At 41.4% G+C, this 16,318-nt stretch overlaps 1 protein-coding gene across 28 annotated transcripts in view; it reads left to right on the top strand.

Annotated features, from left to right (window-relative positions):
* Nucleotides 1-16,318, top strand: part of PTPRD (protein tyrosine phosphatase receptor type D) — a 1,158,377-nt gene that overhangs the window by 1,104,605 nt on the left and 37,454 nt on the right. For all 28 annotated transcript variants that reach the window (XM_081893652.1, XM_081893642.1, XM_081893658.1 and 25 more), the window contains 2 exons: nt 8,036-8,155; nt 9,998-10,152. In XM_081893652.1, coding sequence (XP_081749778.1) covers nt 8,036-8,155; nt 9,998-10,152 — 275 coding nt within the window. The remainder of the gene's footprint in view (nt 1-8,035; nt 8,156-9,997; nt 10,153-16,318) is intronic.

Here is a 16,318-nt window from a genome sequence, read left to right as displayed (position 1 = left end):
CAAGATATCCCTCAAGTAATTAAGGAACAAAAGAAGAAAAGGCACACTAGCCTGGGAACTTCCTCTCTGCCCAGAACATTGGAGGCTATACACCACACCCCCTCAACAGTATTTATAGGAACTCAAACACTGAGATCCTGCTCTGTTCCAGTAACAAGAAGCCGAAAGCACCAGCCTGAAGATGACGAGTGAGACCTCGTCGAAACGTCGCCTAGACACCCCAACTTTTACACGGGAAGACACCCGAGGACACCAAAACCTGCATATATATATATATATATATATATATATATATATATATATATATATATGTGACTTGTGGTAGGATTCATTTCTACAGAATTTCCATATGTACTGTTACATCCTTTTTTGGTTCATTTCTTTCAACTTGCAAACCCGTTGTGGTTTCAGATTGTTTCCATGCTGCATTATTTAGACAATCTAAAATTTAAATTGCTCTGGGCAGCTAGTGGAGGGTGGAGGGAGTTTGGAATAAAGCTAAGATGTTAGTCTTCAAAAATAGCATTTTTTGTTGTCCACTAAATAAATTGTTTTGAGGAAGACATGTCGTGGCTTTGTAACTAGTAAATTATTGGCTTTCAACATAGTCATTCTGTTCTTGAATTATTATTTTTTTATGTGGCAAAGGCTTTATTGATATATATTCTCAATTGCAATCGTTCATCAAGTTTTCTTATGCCATTGATACTGTGCTTAAAGCCAAACTCCTTGATCCAGTTGGGATCAAGGCTCAAAGAATCAGGCTTCTGACATCATATCTGGCCTGGATAAGGTCTTGAACGTTCTGTTCTCCAGGAGGAGAAATGTGAGGCTGAGTTAATACTGTACCCTACCCTGCTAGTCCTTTCCCACCAACCAGTTGATTGGCAGGATTCTAGCTCATTGTATTCAGCTGTGTGCATGCAGCCCTGGCTGGGGCAAATGTGTTCTGTTGGATTAGAATCTTCAAATGTAAAACCCTTTCATGAATCAGAAGCAAACGTGCCAATATGACAAGGAGTAGTCTTAAACTCCTACATAGAATAGAAACTGTTTATTAATTGAAACCAGTTATTACATATCACAGCAGAAAACACATTGCCTTAGATCCAGGGCTGGTTGCAAGGGTTTGTCGGTCTTTGGACATTAACGGGGACCCTAGGCCCTCTCCCGTCCCCATCACAGCCCTTCCTTTCCACCATCCTAGCTTTGCCAAAAGGGTTGGAACCCGATATGCTTGCCATCTTTTCAGCCCAGGTGGTGGCAATGGTGCTAAAAGGAACACAAAAAAGATGCTAACCTCCTGCAATTGCTCCTGCCCTCAGGAATGGAAGATTACTCAAAGCTCCCTGTGACGCCATAGAACTTGTTCTGTGCTCTTCTATTTCCTATGGAATGGGTGCCTGAAAGCAAAAGAGCCTGACTGGTTTGCTCTTTTTTTTTTTTTGCTTTTTTTTAAAAAAAAAAATTATTAATTTTGTTATTTATACATTATATCCATATTTCAACACTTCTCATACATTTTGAACTTCCTTCAGCGTCGTTGACATTCATTCGTGTTTGTATCTTTAAGTCACATTCCATCCTTTCATATTGCCATTCGTACCTCCCTTTATACATTATTTCGATTAAACAATACTTGTTAGTTCTTTACAGTGCCTCTTTTTGATCTTGACAGTGCTTACAAAGACGGGCTTTTTGAATATCAACCGTACCAGCAACAAAAATCTGTAACTTGTAGACCAGGAAGTAGCCTTGTGCTAGCTCAGTTTTCCTTATTTCTTTGAACAGCTGACTCTAAATGCCTCCACCTCAGCTATCATTTACCGCAAAATGACTGACTGATTTATTTAACCAAATGGATGCACTGCTTGCCGAAAAAAGACCTCTGTGTGGTTTACAAAGGACAAGCTAAAATAGTAAATTAAAAATACAGATCAAAGCAAACATGTTAACATGTTTTTAAAAATATTAAAAATACCAGCAATTTTTAAAAAGCAACTATTTAACAGTGAAATCATGTGCGAGAATTGCACATTCAGAAAGCATGCCTGGGTAGGTTTTAGCAGGCACCAAAAACAATACAGCAAAGGAGTTTTTGGAACTTCCTTCCATTCCAAAAGTAGTTTGTCATGTGACATTAGGTACTGTTGGGAATTTATGTTTAAATGGGAGTTTATGGGGGGAGTTTCTTCTTTTTCCACTTACATTTTCATTGATGGAAATAGGTTCCAGCTAGAAGACGAAACTAGAGTACATGCATTCTGGGTGGGCTCTTACTGCTGAAGTCACAGGAAATGCTGCTCAGATATAGAATTGCAAACTACCCAGAGAGTTAGAATATTGTAAACAAATTATCTTAACTATTATTTGTGTAACTTTCAAATCATCCATTATTTGAAGTGTCTTTTAGATTCCTCCCAGGTTATTATTATTTCTTTCACTGGTATTTTTTTCTTACTTTCTTTGTGGAAATACTGCCTTTCACTTGTGGCTTTGCCCAAATCAAAGAATGCTTTAAAATAAAATTCCTATTATAAGTATCATTTCAAGAAATTCAGACCACATCACTGAATCATAGAATTGTAGAGTTGGAAGCGACCGTGAGGATCATCTAGGTCAACCCTCTTCAATGCAGGAATCTTTTATCCAATGAGGGGCTTGAACTGAAATTAAGAGCCTCCTGCGGTACCAACTGAGCTATCCCAGTATACTACATTCTTGTGGTGTAATGGTTAAGAGAGGTAGATTCGTAATCTGGTGAACCGGGTTTGCGTCTCCGCTCCTCCACATGCAGCTGCTGGGTGACCTTGGGCCGGTTACACTTCTTTGAAGTCTCTCAGCCCCACTCACCTCACAGAGTGTTTGTTGTGGGGGAGGAAGGGAAAGGAGAATGTTAGCCGCTTTGAGACTCCTTCGGGTAGTGATAAAGCGGGATATCAAATCCAAACTACTCTTCTTCTTCTTCTTCTTCTTCTTCTTCTTCTTCTTCTTCTTCTTCTTCTTCTTCTTCTTCTTCTTCTTGTTCCTAAATCTGCAAACCTCTTATATTAGGCTTGTGAGTGTCTGCAAGTTTATGTCTAATCTAGCAGCAATGAGGCAAGTTGATCATTTGGCACTCTGCACGAATGCCATTACAAACAGCAGCAAAATTATTGCTGTGCACCCCAGTTGGCAGTCAAAGATGGTATAATTGTTTTTAACCTGACACCTACCTTGTGCTGCTGTTACACTAAATAATTCTGTAGGTTAATTTTCTGCTCCCGTTTCTGTACTGGTAGGACCATCATGCCACTAATTAATTAATTAATAAGCATGCACGGAGAAGTCTATCAAGCAGAATCTTCAAAATAAATGCCATGCTAAATGCCAAATATGTCAGCACAAATTAAAACTACAGGGTAGGAGATCAGTATTTTACCCTTACAAAATTGGCAGGGCTTCTGAAAGCAGGTTCACAGTTTGAAAATAGGCTCAAGCAGTTCTGGAAGGGAGGAAAGAGCGTCTTAGTCCCCGTACTGCTAGGGAGCTCTCCAAGGTGCTGAAGAAAAGAAGCCAAATAAAGCCTCGCTTATTACTTACTACCCCATGAGAGTTGTTTTGGTTGTTTTTAAGCAAGACTAGACCTTTTTACTGCAAACTTTTCTCTCTACAATTCACTATCAAGTATCGTATTCATTGATTTTGTTGGATTTTTAATTTTTTTAAAAAAATGGAAATTTGCCTCCTTTAGTGTCACTGATAAAAGGTGGGTCGGTATTTTTTCACACCTGTGATTTGCTGGAGTGTGAAGGTTCCTGAATATTACTTGGTAATAGATGTATATTTTTAAACTCACCAGGTTTGAATAATAATAATAATAATAATAATAATAATAATAATAATAATAATAATTTATTATTTATACCCCGCCCATCTGGCGGGGCCTCCCCAGCCACTCTGGGCGGCTTCCATAGAAATCAAAAATACAGTAAAATATCACACGTTCAAAACTTCCCTGAAGATGTCTTCTGCTGCCAGCCTCCATTCTTAGTGGGAAAGACGTCATTCAGTGTTCACTAGCTCTACAGCTTTCATTTCAGCCAGTGGACTGTGTCATTTCTGCATTTGGAAGCATACAGGAGTCTTCTATTATGTCTCGTATAAAAAGGAAACCATGAGACTGCACCTTTTATGCCTTTCATGCTTTGGCTCCCAGTATGTTTCTGACCACAATTCAAAGTGTTGGTGCTGACCTTTAAAGCCCTATACGGCCTTGGTCCAGTATACCTGAAAGAGCGTCTCCACCTCCATCGCTCTGCCCGGACACTGAGGTCCAGCGCCGAGGGCCTTCTGGCTGTTCCCTCTGTGCGAGAAGTGAAGTTACAGGGAACCAGGCAGAGGGCCTTCTCAGTAGTGGCCCCCGCCCTGTGGAACACCCTCTCATCAGATGTCAAAGAGAAGAACAACTACCAGACTTTTAGAAGACATCTGAAGGCAGTCCTGTTTAGGGAAGCTTTTAATGTTTAACAGACCACTGTATTTTAATATTTTGTTGGAAGCTGCCCAGGGTGGCTGGGGAAACCGAGCCAGATGGGCTGGGTATAAATAAATTATTATTATTATTATTAGCAACCTTTGACCTCAGCTTTACAGCTGCCTTGTTAAAATGATCTGCTCTTACTCTAGCGTAGTTGATACTGCTTCTAGCTGAATTTCAGAGGATGTTGTTAAGCAGTGCTTCTGGATTATCTGCACTATTGTCTATGAGGTGGTGAAACTTTCTACCAAAGGTACACAGCCAAGGCACCTAGTCCTCCCACTGAGGCCATTCCATCTAAGGCTCTTTCAGCACAGTCTTATTTCTTCCACCAGCAACCAGCTCCTCAGAATACTCCTCAGATCTTTCTTACCTTTAAAATGTGCCTGTTTGTTACTGGGCTTTACCCCCTTTGGAAACAAAACTACTAAGTCATAATGTTAACTTCGGTCTGTCCTCATACCAGATGGCTGGATGATTTCCTTTGGAGCTCAAGAACAAAGCTTGACTGGAAATTTGGTTGGTTGGCACCCATCTGTCTCAGGAGACAATGGAAAAGTGCTCCTTCTGCCAGGAAGTCAAACCGTTGGAGAGTTACAGTGCCTGCTGTGGCTGTAGAGACCAATATGAGAGAGACATGTTTTGTTGCAGCCGGGGCTGATGAAAGCATCCTGTTGTGTTGGTGCAGGTGTACCATGGCATTTCTTTCTATGCGCCTCCCAGTGGTCAAAACTAAATACAAAATCAGTAGTTTTGAGATAGATATGTGTAAACTGAAACCCACAAATCCCAACACATAATCCAACACATAAGCCTTGTAATGTGGCCCACTATGGGCTTAGTAAACTCCTGGGTTTTCCTGTCACCAGGAAGCAGTTGTCAGGTAATTCTCAGAGTTCCTTACAGTAAAATAATAAAAACATAAATTTAAAAAGAATGATTAATGAAGAAACAAACAAACATAGCAGAGCAATAAAATAAGATAGAACACCAGCATACAGTCTTAAATAATTACAAAGCCTGGGCAGATAGAAAGGGTGACTTCCAGCACAAGGCCATGTCCCTAGAGGTCACTGGATAAACCATAGTGACTATGTATCTAGAAGTCAAGCCAAGTCACTTGGTCCAGGCTCACCACAAACTTATCTGATGTCAAACACTGCAGTAAAGAGTAATTAAGCTCACCTTAACTATGCTTGACTGTGCATAGCAATGGTAAGACTGTGAAGTGAGATCTATATTACCCTGGAATCCACCCAAACCAGAACACTTCAAGTATTTGAACCATATGTTTGGGAAACATAAGAACGAGGAATTTGCATTCTTTCAGTAAAGAGTGGGAAATAATGTTTCTACCTAATAAACTGGCCCGACATGTTTGCCACTCCTTTACCATGAGCATTTTAAACCAGATCTTTTCCAGCTGACTCCTATAACTCAACGTCTCCTCCTCGGACAATCCTCACCTGTCACTCACCCTGGCTCCACCACCTTTGCCCCTCAATCTTGCGCTGTCTTCTTTCTGTAATTTTTCTGTTACACTAAGACACGGAGTGCCCTTTAAAATCTGATAAATAATCTCTTTCTGTGAGCTCTTATAGATCAAAGACTTGGCAATCTAAAGCCACGACATGTTTCATTAAAGAAAGGAAAAACCTCAAAACAAAATTACGTTTTTGTGTAGTTTCTGGCATAGTTCATTTTAAACATCCTGGATCAAAGAAATCCAGTCTCGTAGCACTGCTTTTCTATTTGTAGCAAAGCTTAAATTTTTCAAACCGCTTACTTCAGAAACCAGTATTTATGTTTGGATGTCAATGATCATGGTTTCATCTGATATACCGTATTTTTCGCTCCATAAGACACCCTTTTTTCCTCCTAAAAAGGAAGGGGAAATGTCTGTGCATCTTACGGAGCAAATGTGTGGTCAATCGCTGGCTCCCTTTCCAGTCCCGCCCCCTTGTCCAGGCCTCCATTGTTGAATGTACTGCGGATGAAGGCTGTTTGTTTCCCCAGCGACTGGCTGGTTAGATTATCTGTCTGGAAAGAAGCTGCAACATAAGACCTGGATTTGAAATTGTAAAGACCTGGATTTGGAATTGAAAGCACTTGCTGCTTGTTCAAACCACATCACGAGACCCGGCATCTATAGAGCCTCAGCATGCCTATAGAGGCCACTGGGTCAGCCACCACAAGCAGAGGCATTGTGAGGGCACAGGCCCATGACACAAATTTGCATATGTTAATTTATATCTAAACATACCTCGGTGCAAATTAAAATGGCCAGTACAGTCGCACCTTGGCTCCCGAACGCCTTGGTACTCAGACGTTTTGGCTCCCGAACACCGCAAAGTGAGTGTTCCGGTTTTCAAACGTTCTTTGGAACCTGAACGTCTGACAGGGCTTCTGCGGTTTCCGATTGGCTGCAGGAGCTTCTTGCAGCCAATCAGAAGCCACGCTTTGGTTTCCAAATGTTTGGGAAGTCAAACGGACTTCTGGAATGGATTCTGTTTGACTTCCACGATAAGATTGTAGTTGGATCTCACCAGCAGTAGGTTTTGGTTGTGCACCTACTCACTTAGTGAGCAGCAGAAAATAATCATCATCATCATCATCATCATCATCATCGTGAGGGAAAGGGAACAGAAGGCTCCTTTTACAAAATTCAAAAACTCCAGTGCCGCCACTGGCCAGGCCCAACAATGCCCCATTCTGCTATGGAGTCCTTCCTTCTCTTCCTTCCTTGAGAGAGCAACCACTTATACTGCCTTTTCCCTGCCATTACTTCACTTGCATCAGTTAGCAGAGATGAAAAGGAAGCTATTTCCCTTCTTTGCCTTCATTTACACTTCTGGTTTAGGATTTTGGTTTGTTTGTCTTATGCCCGCCCCCGCGCCCCCGATGTCTGAGAAAAAAAGGACAGAAAAGAGAATCTCTTATTCTGGAACTGGAGAAAAGCAGGTCACTTGAAGATCAGTTCCATCCCAATGGGAAAACATGCAGCCCTCTTGTCATATTATTGAAGAATTCCTTGTTATTACTGTGCATACATACCAAGCTGAGGATGAGAGGTGGAACAGGAAGCAGTTTCTTTTCTCAGACAACATAGTTTCATGAATCCTCTTCCTGACTCGATCTGTTTTGTAGCTGTGCTGATGCACACCATCTGGTCCACCGAGTGGCACACATCAAGCATTACTGATGACGCTACTTTTCCATGAAACACCCCCTATAAAATCTGCAGCATAAAGGCTCAAGGTCCCATTGTCCCATTCGGCATGCTGAGCGCTCAGGAAGCTTGTTTATATTGTGTTCCCCAAGTGCACCATCATCTTGTCGTCCTTCTGGATGATCTGGATCATTTCCGCAGCAACTAGACCGCATGCTGTGGAGGTGTCTCCTATCCCAACATAGTAATATTCTTGTCAGCCTGTTTCCATTAGTTTTCAGCTGTGAGCAACGTGATTCGTGCTACTTAAAAAGTGAATATATTTCTGCCTAAAATGCTTTTTGCAGGTGAAATGTGATCAGTATTGGCCGAGCAGAGGAACCGAAACATACGGACTGATCCAGGTGACCTTGTTGGACACTGTAGAATTGGCAACGTACTGTGTTAGAACATTTGCACTTTACAAGGTAATTTTTCGTTGTGTATGCATCAGATATTTTTTGGTGGTGAGAGAGGGTCATGATTGTTTATAACAATATAACTGGATTACATGGGGCCATACAGTCTAGTTTATGGGTAGGCAAACTAAGGCCCGGGGACCGGATCCGGCCCAATCGCCTTCTAAATCTGGCCTGCGGATGGTCCAGGAATCAGCGTGTTTTTACATGACTAGAATGTGTCCTTTTATTTAAAATGTATCTCTGGGTTATTTGTGAGGCTTGCTTGGTGTTTTTACATGAGTAGAATATGTCCTTTTATTTAAAATGCATCTCTGGGTTATTTGTGGGGTGTAGGAATTCGTTCATTTCCCCCCCAAAAAAAATATAGTCCGGCCCCCCACAAGGTCTGAGGGACAGTGAACCGGCCCCCTGCTGAAAAAGTTTGCTGACCCCTGGTCTAGTTCCTTGCAACAGCAAGATTCCCTAGAATTAAATGCTCACCCCGTTTCCTATCCAAAGCCTTCAGAGTGCTGGGGGAGGGGGCACCATAAAATTCCTAACCATTATCAAACATCTTTACAATTATAAAACATTTATTGACATTCAACCCTGAAATCTTTTACACATTGTCTTTATTCCCTCCATGGCCCTAGTAAACAGTTCCTCTTCCTTTCTACGTTAAGCTTTAAATTGTTTGAATATTTGTTTTCTAATCTAACTTACAGCCAGTTCCTTTAGTTTTAAAGTCAGTGGTTTTCAACTAGTGTGCCGTGGCACCCTGGGGTGCCTTGAATGATGGCCAGGGGTGCCGTGGGCAACATTGGCTTCTGTTCCTCTTTTCTTCCCTCTCTCCTCTGATGCCCTCTCACGTCTCTGCCCCATAAAGGCTTGCACAGGTGTTCATTGCAGTCACCCTGGCTACAAACTCAGCAGGCAATTGGGGCCTCTGGGGCTGGCCAGCGGGTGCAGGCTGCCAGTAGCTGAAGCAGCCTCAGAGTAAAGAAGCAAGTGGATGAGGGAGTCCAGTCCTTGCTCTTGGGAATGGACAGAGAAGTCCCAGGCCCCAGCTCAGAGACCAGGGGTGGAGGCAGCAGTTGCCCAGAGGACTCCCAAGGAGAGAGGAGAGGAGAGGAAGCTGAGGGAACACTGCACAATGGAAGGTGTTTGAAAAAGGGTGAGAGGCTGCCAGCTCTGCAGGCAAGGGGTGACATAACTGGGCTCCTGAGCCCCACAGGGGTGCCGCAGAATGAATGTAGTTGGCCAAGGGAGTCGTGGACACAAAAAGGTTGAAAACCTCTGGCTTGAGCCATGCATTCTCAATGTTGGGCTGGCTACACAATAGCTCCCATACTGCTTCTCTGCAGTAGTAATGAATAACAGTGCTGTGTCTGCCCTTTCCAGCACCATCACTGAGAAGTTCATTACTGTGATAAATCCAATAAGAAGGTAAAGTGATCCCTGACCGTTAGGTCCAGTTGTGGCACTCATCTCACTTTACTGGCCAAGGGAGCCGGCGTACAGCTTCCAGGTCATGTGGCCAGCATGACTAAGTCACTTGTGGTGAACCGGAGCAGAGCACGGAAACACTGTTTACCTTCCTGCCAGAGTGGTACCTATTTATCTACTTGCACTTTGACGTGCTTTCGAACTGCTAGGTGGGCAGGAGATAAATCCAATACAGCTCACTATTAAATAGGTGCCACAGTTCTAGAGTAGCCACAGACTCAGCTTGCGAGATGATATCGTATCCTGCCTTTAAATGGAACTTTATTTAAGACTCATGGTGATGTGGCAGACATGCCTTTGCTCCATTCTGGAGTGCTGTTGTGACATTGGGCAGTCATTCCAACCAACATTTTTCTCTGGCAGAATGGATCAAGTGAGAAGAGAGAAGTGAGGCAGTTCCAGTTCACTGCCTGGCCTGACCATGGAGTTCCAGAACATCCGACGCCATTCCTAGCTTTCTTACGACGAGTCAAAACCTGTAATCCTCCCGATGCTGGGCCAATGCTTGTTCACTGCAGGTAAGCGCAGGCTTCACTGTAACAAACACTTGCAAGTGACATGTTAATGCCGTAAGCCAATTGCTCATAATTTGGCATTGTGCATAGCATTTCATTTGCATTTTCCCCATTCTCTGGAAGTTCTGATTAACTGAATACATGATGGTTGTAGTCTAAACAAGCATGAAACTAGCTCCACAAGATGAAAAGGAGCTTTAGAACACAGTGGTGGTTGTTTCCAAGCAATAGCCCCTTATGCTACATGGTGAACTATTTTGAAATCTTAGTGGAGGTTCTTAAAAAAAAATGTGTTGATGCAAATGGGACTTGTTTGTAGGAAAATGTACAAAATAAAATCCAAGTAGGCAGCTATATGCACACTCATTCCTGGGAGGTGCGCTTAGAACATGGGTAGGCAAACTAAGGCCCAGGGGCTGGATCCGGCCCAATCGCCTTCTAAATCCGGAAGGCGGATGGTCCAGGAATCAGTGTGTTTTGACATGAGTAGAATGTGTGCTTTTATTCAAAATGCATCTTTGGGTTATTTGTGGGGCATAGGAATTCGTTATTTTTTTCCCTTCAAAATATAGTCCGGCCCCCCACAAGGTCTGAGGGACAGTGGACCGGCCCCCTGCTGAAAAGGTTTGCTGACCCCTGACTTAGAACTATGGATACAGAATCCACCCAAGCAGAATTTCCATCTATATACTCAAGTATATTTGTAATCCTTCTTATAGGGTTCTCCAAGTGTGGTTTACTTGCATATTTCCCCCAATTCTGGTTGCCAGTTTTCAGGGGTGTTCTTGAGCTCTCATGAGTCCAGCACCATAAGTACACAGAGGCTCCCCTCATACTAGCTATACTATTATGCGATAATATTTATTGGTTGGGTTGAGGGACTCTGGGAACATTTATGGGAAAGATGGTGTGTGCCTGGACCTTGCGATCGCTAGCATTTTGCTCGACATACAGCTCCAATAGCTGAATCTTCGAAGGCAGAAGAACCCAATTGTTCAAAAGGTTGGATACCCACCAAGTTGAAAAGATATACTTGAAAAGCACAAAACTGCATCTGTTCTGGTTATCTTGCAAATCCATTGATTTCATTGTGAAAGGAAGTTTCTTATTACCTATTTACATACGTTACACTTCAAGTAATTTCAATTTATATCCCTAATTTGTTTTACCTGAAATGTGAGGCAATCGGATAAGCAATTTTGAACAGTTCTAAATGGAAAGAATCTGCTGATAATTTGTTTATTTATAAAAAACAGAAGTTCTGCCCCGTGCTTCTAGTTCCTATGCACTACTCAAGGCAATTTATGACGATTTAAAACTGCAATATCATATCAATAGAAATGCATTAAAAATCCAACACAGGCAGCTACCAGGCAGATACACAGACAGGTAAAACATAGCATTTAAATAAAATAAATAGGCAAAGCCTGATGGATTTTTTTATTATTATAAAAAATGTCTTCACCAACAAGCAAAAGGCAGCAAGAAAGGTGGCCACTCACACTTCAAGGAGCAAAGTGACTCACACCATACTGAGAAAGCCTTATAGCTTCTTGCTGTCAACCTTGTGTAACCCAAGGTAGGACACAGAAAAGGACATCTCCTTTTGATATTTAGCCCCAGGCAAGATGGCATGGAAACACTGTTTACCTTTCCGCCAGAGTGGTACCTATTTATCTACTTGCACTTTGACATGCTTTTGAACTGCTAGGTTGGCAGGAGCAGGGACCGAGCAATGGGAGCTCACCCCGTGGTGGGGATTCGTATCGCCGACCTTCTGATCAGCAAGTCCTAGGCTCTGTGGTTTAACCCACAGTGCCACCCACGTCCCATATATACAGTATAGCATATATACAGGATAGAAAAAGGATGTGACAGTGTCAGATCAGTGTCCAAAGCTTTTGAAGCTAGAGCACTTGCCTTAGCTGTCTCTGTATTTTGGATTAGCCATGTGTATTGCCTGAAATGCCTTCAGGCACCAATTTGCATACCCACCACAGTAACCTAAACATTGAAGCCTTTGGAAAGAACTCTTTGCCAACTCTTTGTTCTTCAGCAACTGGGAGACAGGACAAAGGAAGCCCTGGATTCCCCCCCCCTTTTTTCTGCCCCACTGTCCTTTAATTCCACAGAATTTGACCACTGTACTTTTTAGTTTTCCTTTTGTTCTTTCTTGGGGTGCAATCCAATGCATACATACTGACTCAGTCAGTCACAGTAAACACAGCAGAACTGTCTTCTGAGGAAAACAATGAGTGCAAGTCCTGTTCTCTTGTTCCTCGTTTCCCTAATAACTGAAACGAGTTTGTTTTATGGAGACCTCCTCCGTGTTTCCTTCTTTATTGTTTTTGTTTCCAGAGCTGAGCAAACGGTGTTGATGGTAGATTTATGAAAAACATAATCATAAACATCTCTCAAATAAGTTTTCATGTATGAATTTAAGAGCTGCAACTGAAAGACTTGAAGTGAAAACTGGATGTAATTTTCATGAGTGCCAAAAAAGCTTTTATACAGTGTAGCTAAAAAATAAGGATAAAAATAAACAGTTCTGTTAAGCAACAGTGATAAAGTACTGGGTGAATTGTTTTCTTAACTGACGATGTAGGCAATTAAGTTTCCACTGAGAGCATGTGATTGGCCCTCCATAATCTATTCCCTTGAAATTTTCTATAGACTGTGTACTCCAATTATATACTATGGCAGCAATCCAAAGAGGTGCACTTAAGCCCTATTTAAATCAATGGGATGTGTTAGTTGTGATTGTCTTCCCCCATTGATTTCAATGGGACTTGAGACATAACCAACTTCCTCTTGATTGTGACCTACCAGATTCAGCATGCCAAACTCCTAGGAACAAAGGCAAAGGCAGTTTGGAACTAGCTAACACTCATCTGCAGGAAAACAAAATGAAAACAATGCCTTTAATTGCACAGTTGCATTTAAATGGTTTTAACCCTTAGCCTGCAATCCATGCATCTTCTCTTGGCAGCTCAGATGTGCTAGGCCTGCAAAAAAGAAATGAGAAAATCTCAAAGCAATTTCTGCTGTACCCATAAATGGCAGAGGTCTTACTGCTAACAAATAATGCACGCATACTCAAGGCTTTGAGTTTCTAAGAATCGCAACACTAGTTTAACTTTAGAATACCACAGAATCCAATTAGGCCATTGGTGTAGGAGCCTGTTTTTGTCATTCCATAGAGCACTACATATGCTGATGGTGTTTTAATCATCATAATGGCAGTAACATTCAACTTTCCAGCTGGCACTTACTTATACCTTCTAGAAGTGGAATGTCATGGCCATTGGTCCCATTTGCCAAACAGCAGAGCTGGTTCTAATGAATAACTTATAAATGCCTCATTTAGTTATCCATTTCTACCTCTGCATAATATTCTGCCTATTCCAGAACAATTTAGCAATATCACAGTCCAACCATTGCCTCCATGCTGATCTGCTTTCATTTGTAAAATTAAATATCCTTTTAATGAGCACTTATTGTTTGAAATTCAGGCTTTAATTCTATGAATCTGCGATAGACAGAGTGTAACATGTGGTCTATTGATAGCAGGAAAAGCACACGGTTGCGTTTGAAGTCGGATTATTGCTGGCAAACAGGTGCTCATCAGATCATAGCCGAATAGCACCAGAGGGCATCTGGAAGCCTTTTTGTTTTGTTTTGAGAACTTCACAGAATTCTTAGCAATTGCTTCAGTAATGTTACCCAGAAGCTTTGTATAGAAACATAGGCCTTTATCCTCTGTGTTTCTGCAACAGAGCACCAGTGGGCAATCCTTGAAGAGACATGTAATTTAATGAAGTCTTCAGATACATTGCTAATGTCCATAAAACGAGTAACAGAAAGAAGGCAGGTGGGCAGCTTTGAAAAATGTGAATTATGGATTTAAGGAACATACTCTCGCCTAGAGATATGCTAAAGATAAATTTTAGCCAGCTATGGGATATTCACATTTTATACAGATGCTTTCCATTATTACAACATTACACACCTACAATTACGTCATATGGTTCTTTAGTTGCTATCCTCCCTACACACACATTTTGATGGCAGTTCATTCATTTCCTCACCTAACACTCCTTTTTACATGTAAAAGTTTACAGTAATTAAAACATACAAAAATAGAGCCTCACTTTACTTTTTTAAACAGCAAATCCCATAGTTTGAACAAGAAAGTATGTACACAATACTAGAAATACTGAATAATAGAAGAAAAATTCTTTGATCAGGTTTCCTTGCAAATAACATGGAAGTGAAGGTGTAATTTTTTCCAAATTTTATGCCATATCTACAGTGGGGAATCTTAGACATTTAAGTGCATGAACAACATGTAAGCGCATTAATGTAAATACACTGAACATAGGTATATTGTGTGATATAAACTTCAGAAGTCATTCTAAACATTAACTGTGAATTGTCTTCTCATGTCAAGTTGTTGTTGTCATTATTTATTTGATTCATATATCACCCTTCATCATAGGATCTCAGGGCAGGTGCACAGAATAACATACAGGATAAAAACAAGTAAATAATTAAAACAAAACAACAAAACAATAACCCCGTGGACACATTTAAAAGGCTGCTGAACATTAATCAGCCAAAGGCCTGGTTGAAGTTTTAAATGTTTTATTGAGGTCCTAATTCAAGTAAGGTGCAGCTAACATCCCCATACACTTATTAAAAAGAGCATACTTCAGATGCAGAACTCACCTGTTTCACTCCCTACATACTATTTGTCCCTGCCAGAAAGGGAGGTTTCCAATGTCCTCCTCTCTTCTTTCTTTTAGCTTAATCTTTATGGCGTTCATCTCCTCAAGGTTGCAATGTTGCTGCTGTTTTAGATTCCGTTTTATCTTCCTCTTCTCACACCTGCACTCATATTTCTGGTTCCTTCTTTCTAATAGTCTGAGGTTTGTTCCTGTCTTTCCCTAGATTGACCCTAAAACCAAGAGTGCGTCCTCTCTTATTTCTCAGCATGATTATTGCAACGTTCTTCTGGTTGGCCTTCCTTTATCTCCATTCTAGTGTTTCTATTATGAATGTTTACTTTCCTGTTCCTTCCACTTTGATCATGTCACTCTTTATGGACTTCTGTTCATGTTCCATTTTATATTCAAATTTTTTAATCTCTCATCTTTAAATCACTTAATTCAATTTGTACCTTCTTATCTCACATCTCTTTGACTATAATGTATTCTCTTTTCTTCTGGTATGTGCCACCTCACTTCTGCTGTTTCTCCTACTTGTCCTTTCTCTGTTATCATTTCTTATCTTTGGAATTCTCTTCCCACTGATAGTTGTCCTACTTCACTGTGTTCAAACAACCTTCTAAGACTTGTCTTTGTCTCCCCCCCAAGCTTCCTGGTCAGATTACTTTGCTTTTATTGCTGATCTCCCTTTGCTGAGTTCCCCCCCCCCTTCAAATACACCTGCTCCTTTTCCCTAAATGTGTCACATCATTTATACTGTAAATATTTGTTGGGGTGCTTTGTGGACATTTCTCAACTGTAAGGGATCTAGTTGTGGGTGTGGTATAAATACAACAAGAATTGAAATTGAATTGAAATACTTTATTGTCACTTATACAACTTGTATACAGTGAGATTACACAAGCACCCCATATCTGCTCTCTTAGTCTTAATTCCCCTCGTTTACTGACACACACTCACCAAACCCGAAAGTCAGTTGCCCTGTTGTTATCTTTTCATTCAGCAGCCTAACAGTCCATGGATACAAGCTGTTCTTTACCCTGTTGGTGTGACCAATCATGCTTCTATATCTTCTGCCTGAGGGCAGGAGATCAAGAAAGTGCCAGCCAAGGTGTGAATTATCCCTGAGAATTTTCCTCACTCTCCTGAGGCAATGTTCTTCCGCTATTTCATCCAGTGGATTCACTGAACAGCCCATAATATCTTGTGCTGTATTCACCACCCTCTGTAGACACTTCCTATCAGTTGATGTCAAACCAGCGTACCACACTGTGATGCAGTATGAAAGGACACATTCTATTGTTGACCGGTAGAAGGAGATCATCAAATGTTGATTGACATTATTCTTCCGCAATACTCTGAGGAGATGGAAAACTTAGGGTGCTCTTGCTATTTTCAGGTGGGATTCAGTCACTTGCTGGCAAAACCAGGTTTTGGCACTC

This window comes from Podarcis melisellensis (genome assembly GCF_964234715.1).
Source record: "Podarcis melisellensis genome assembly, chromosome: 17".
NCBI classification, from domain to species: domain Eukaryota; kingdom Metazoa; phylum Chordata; class Lepidosauria; order Squamata; family Lacertidae; genus Podarcis; species Podarcis melisellensis.
This window is presented reverse-complemented; position numbering and strand designations above follow the sequence as displayed.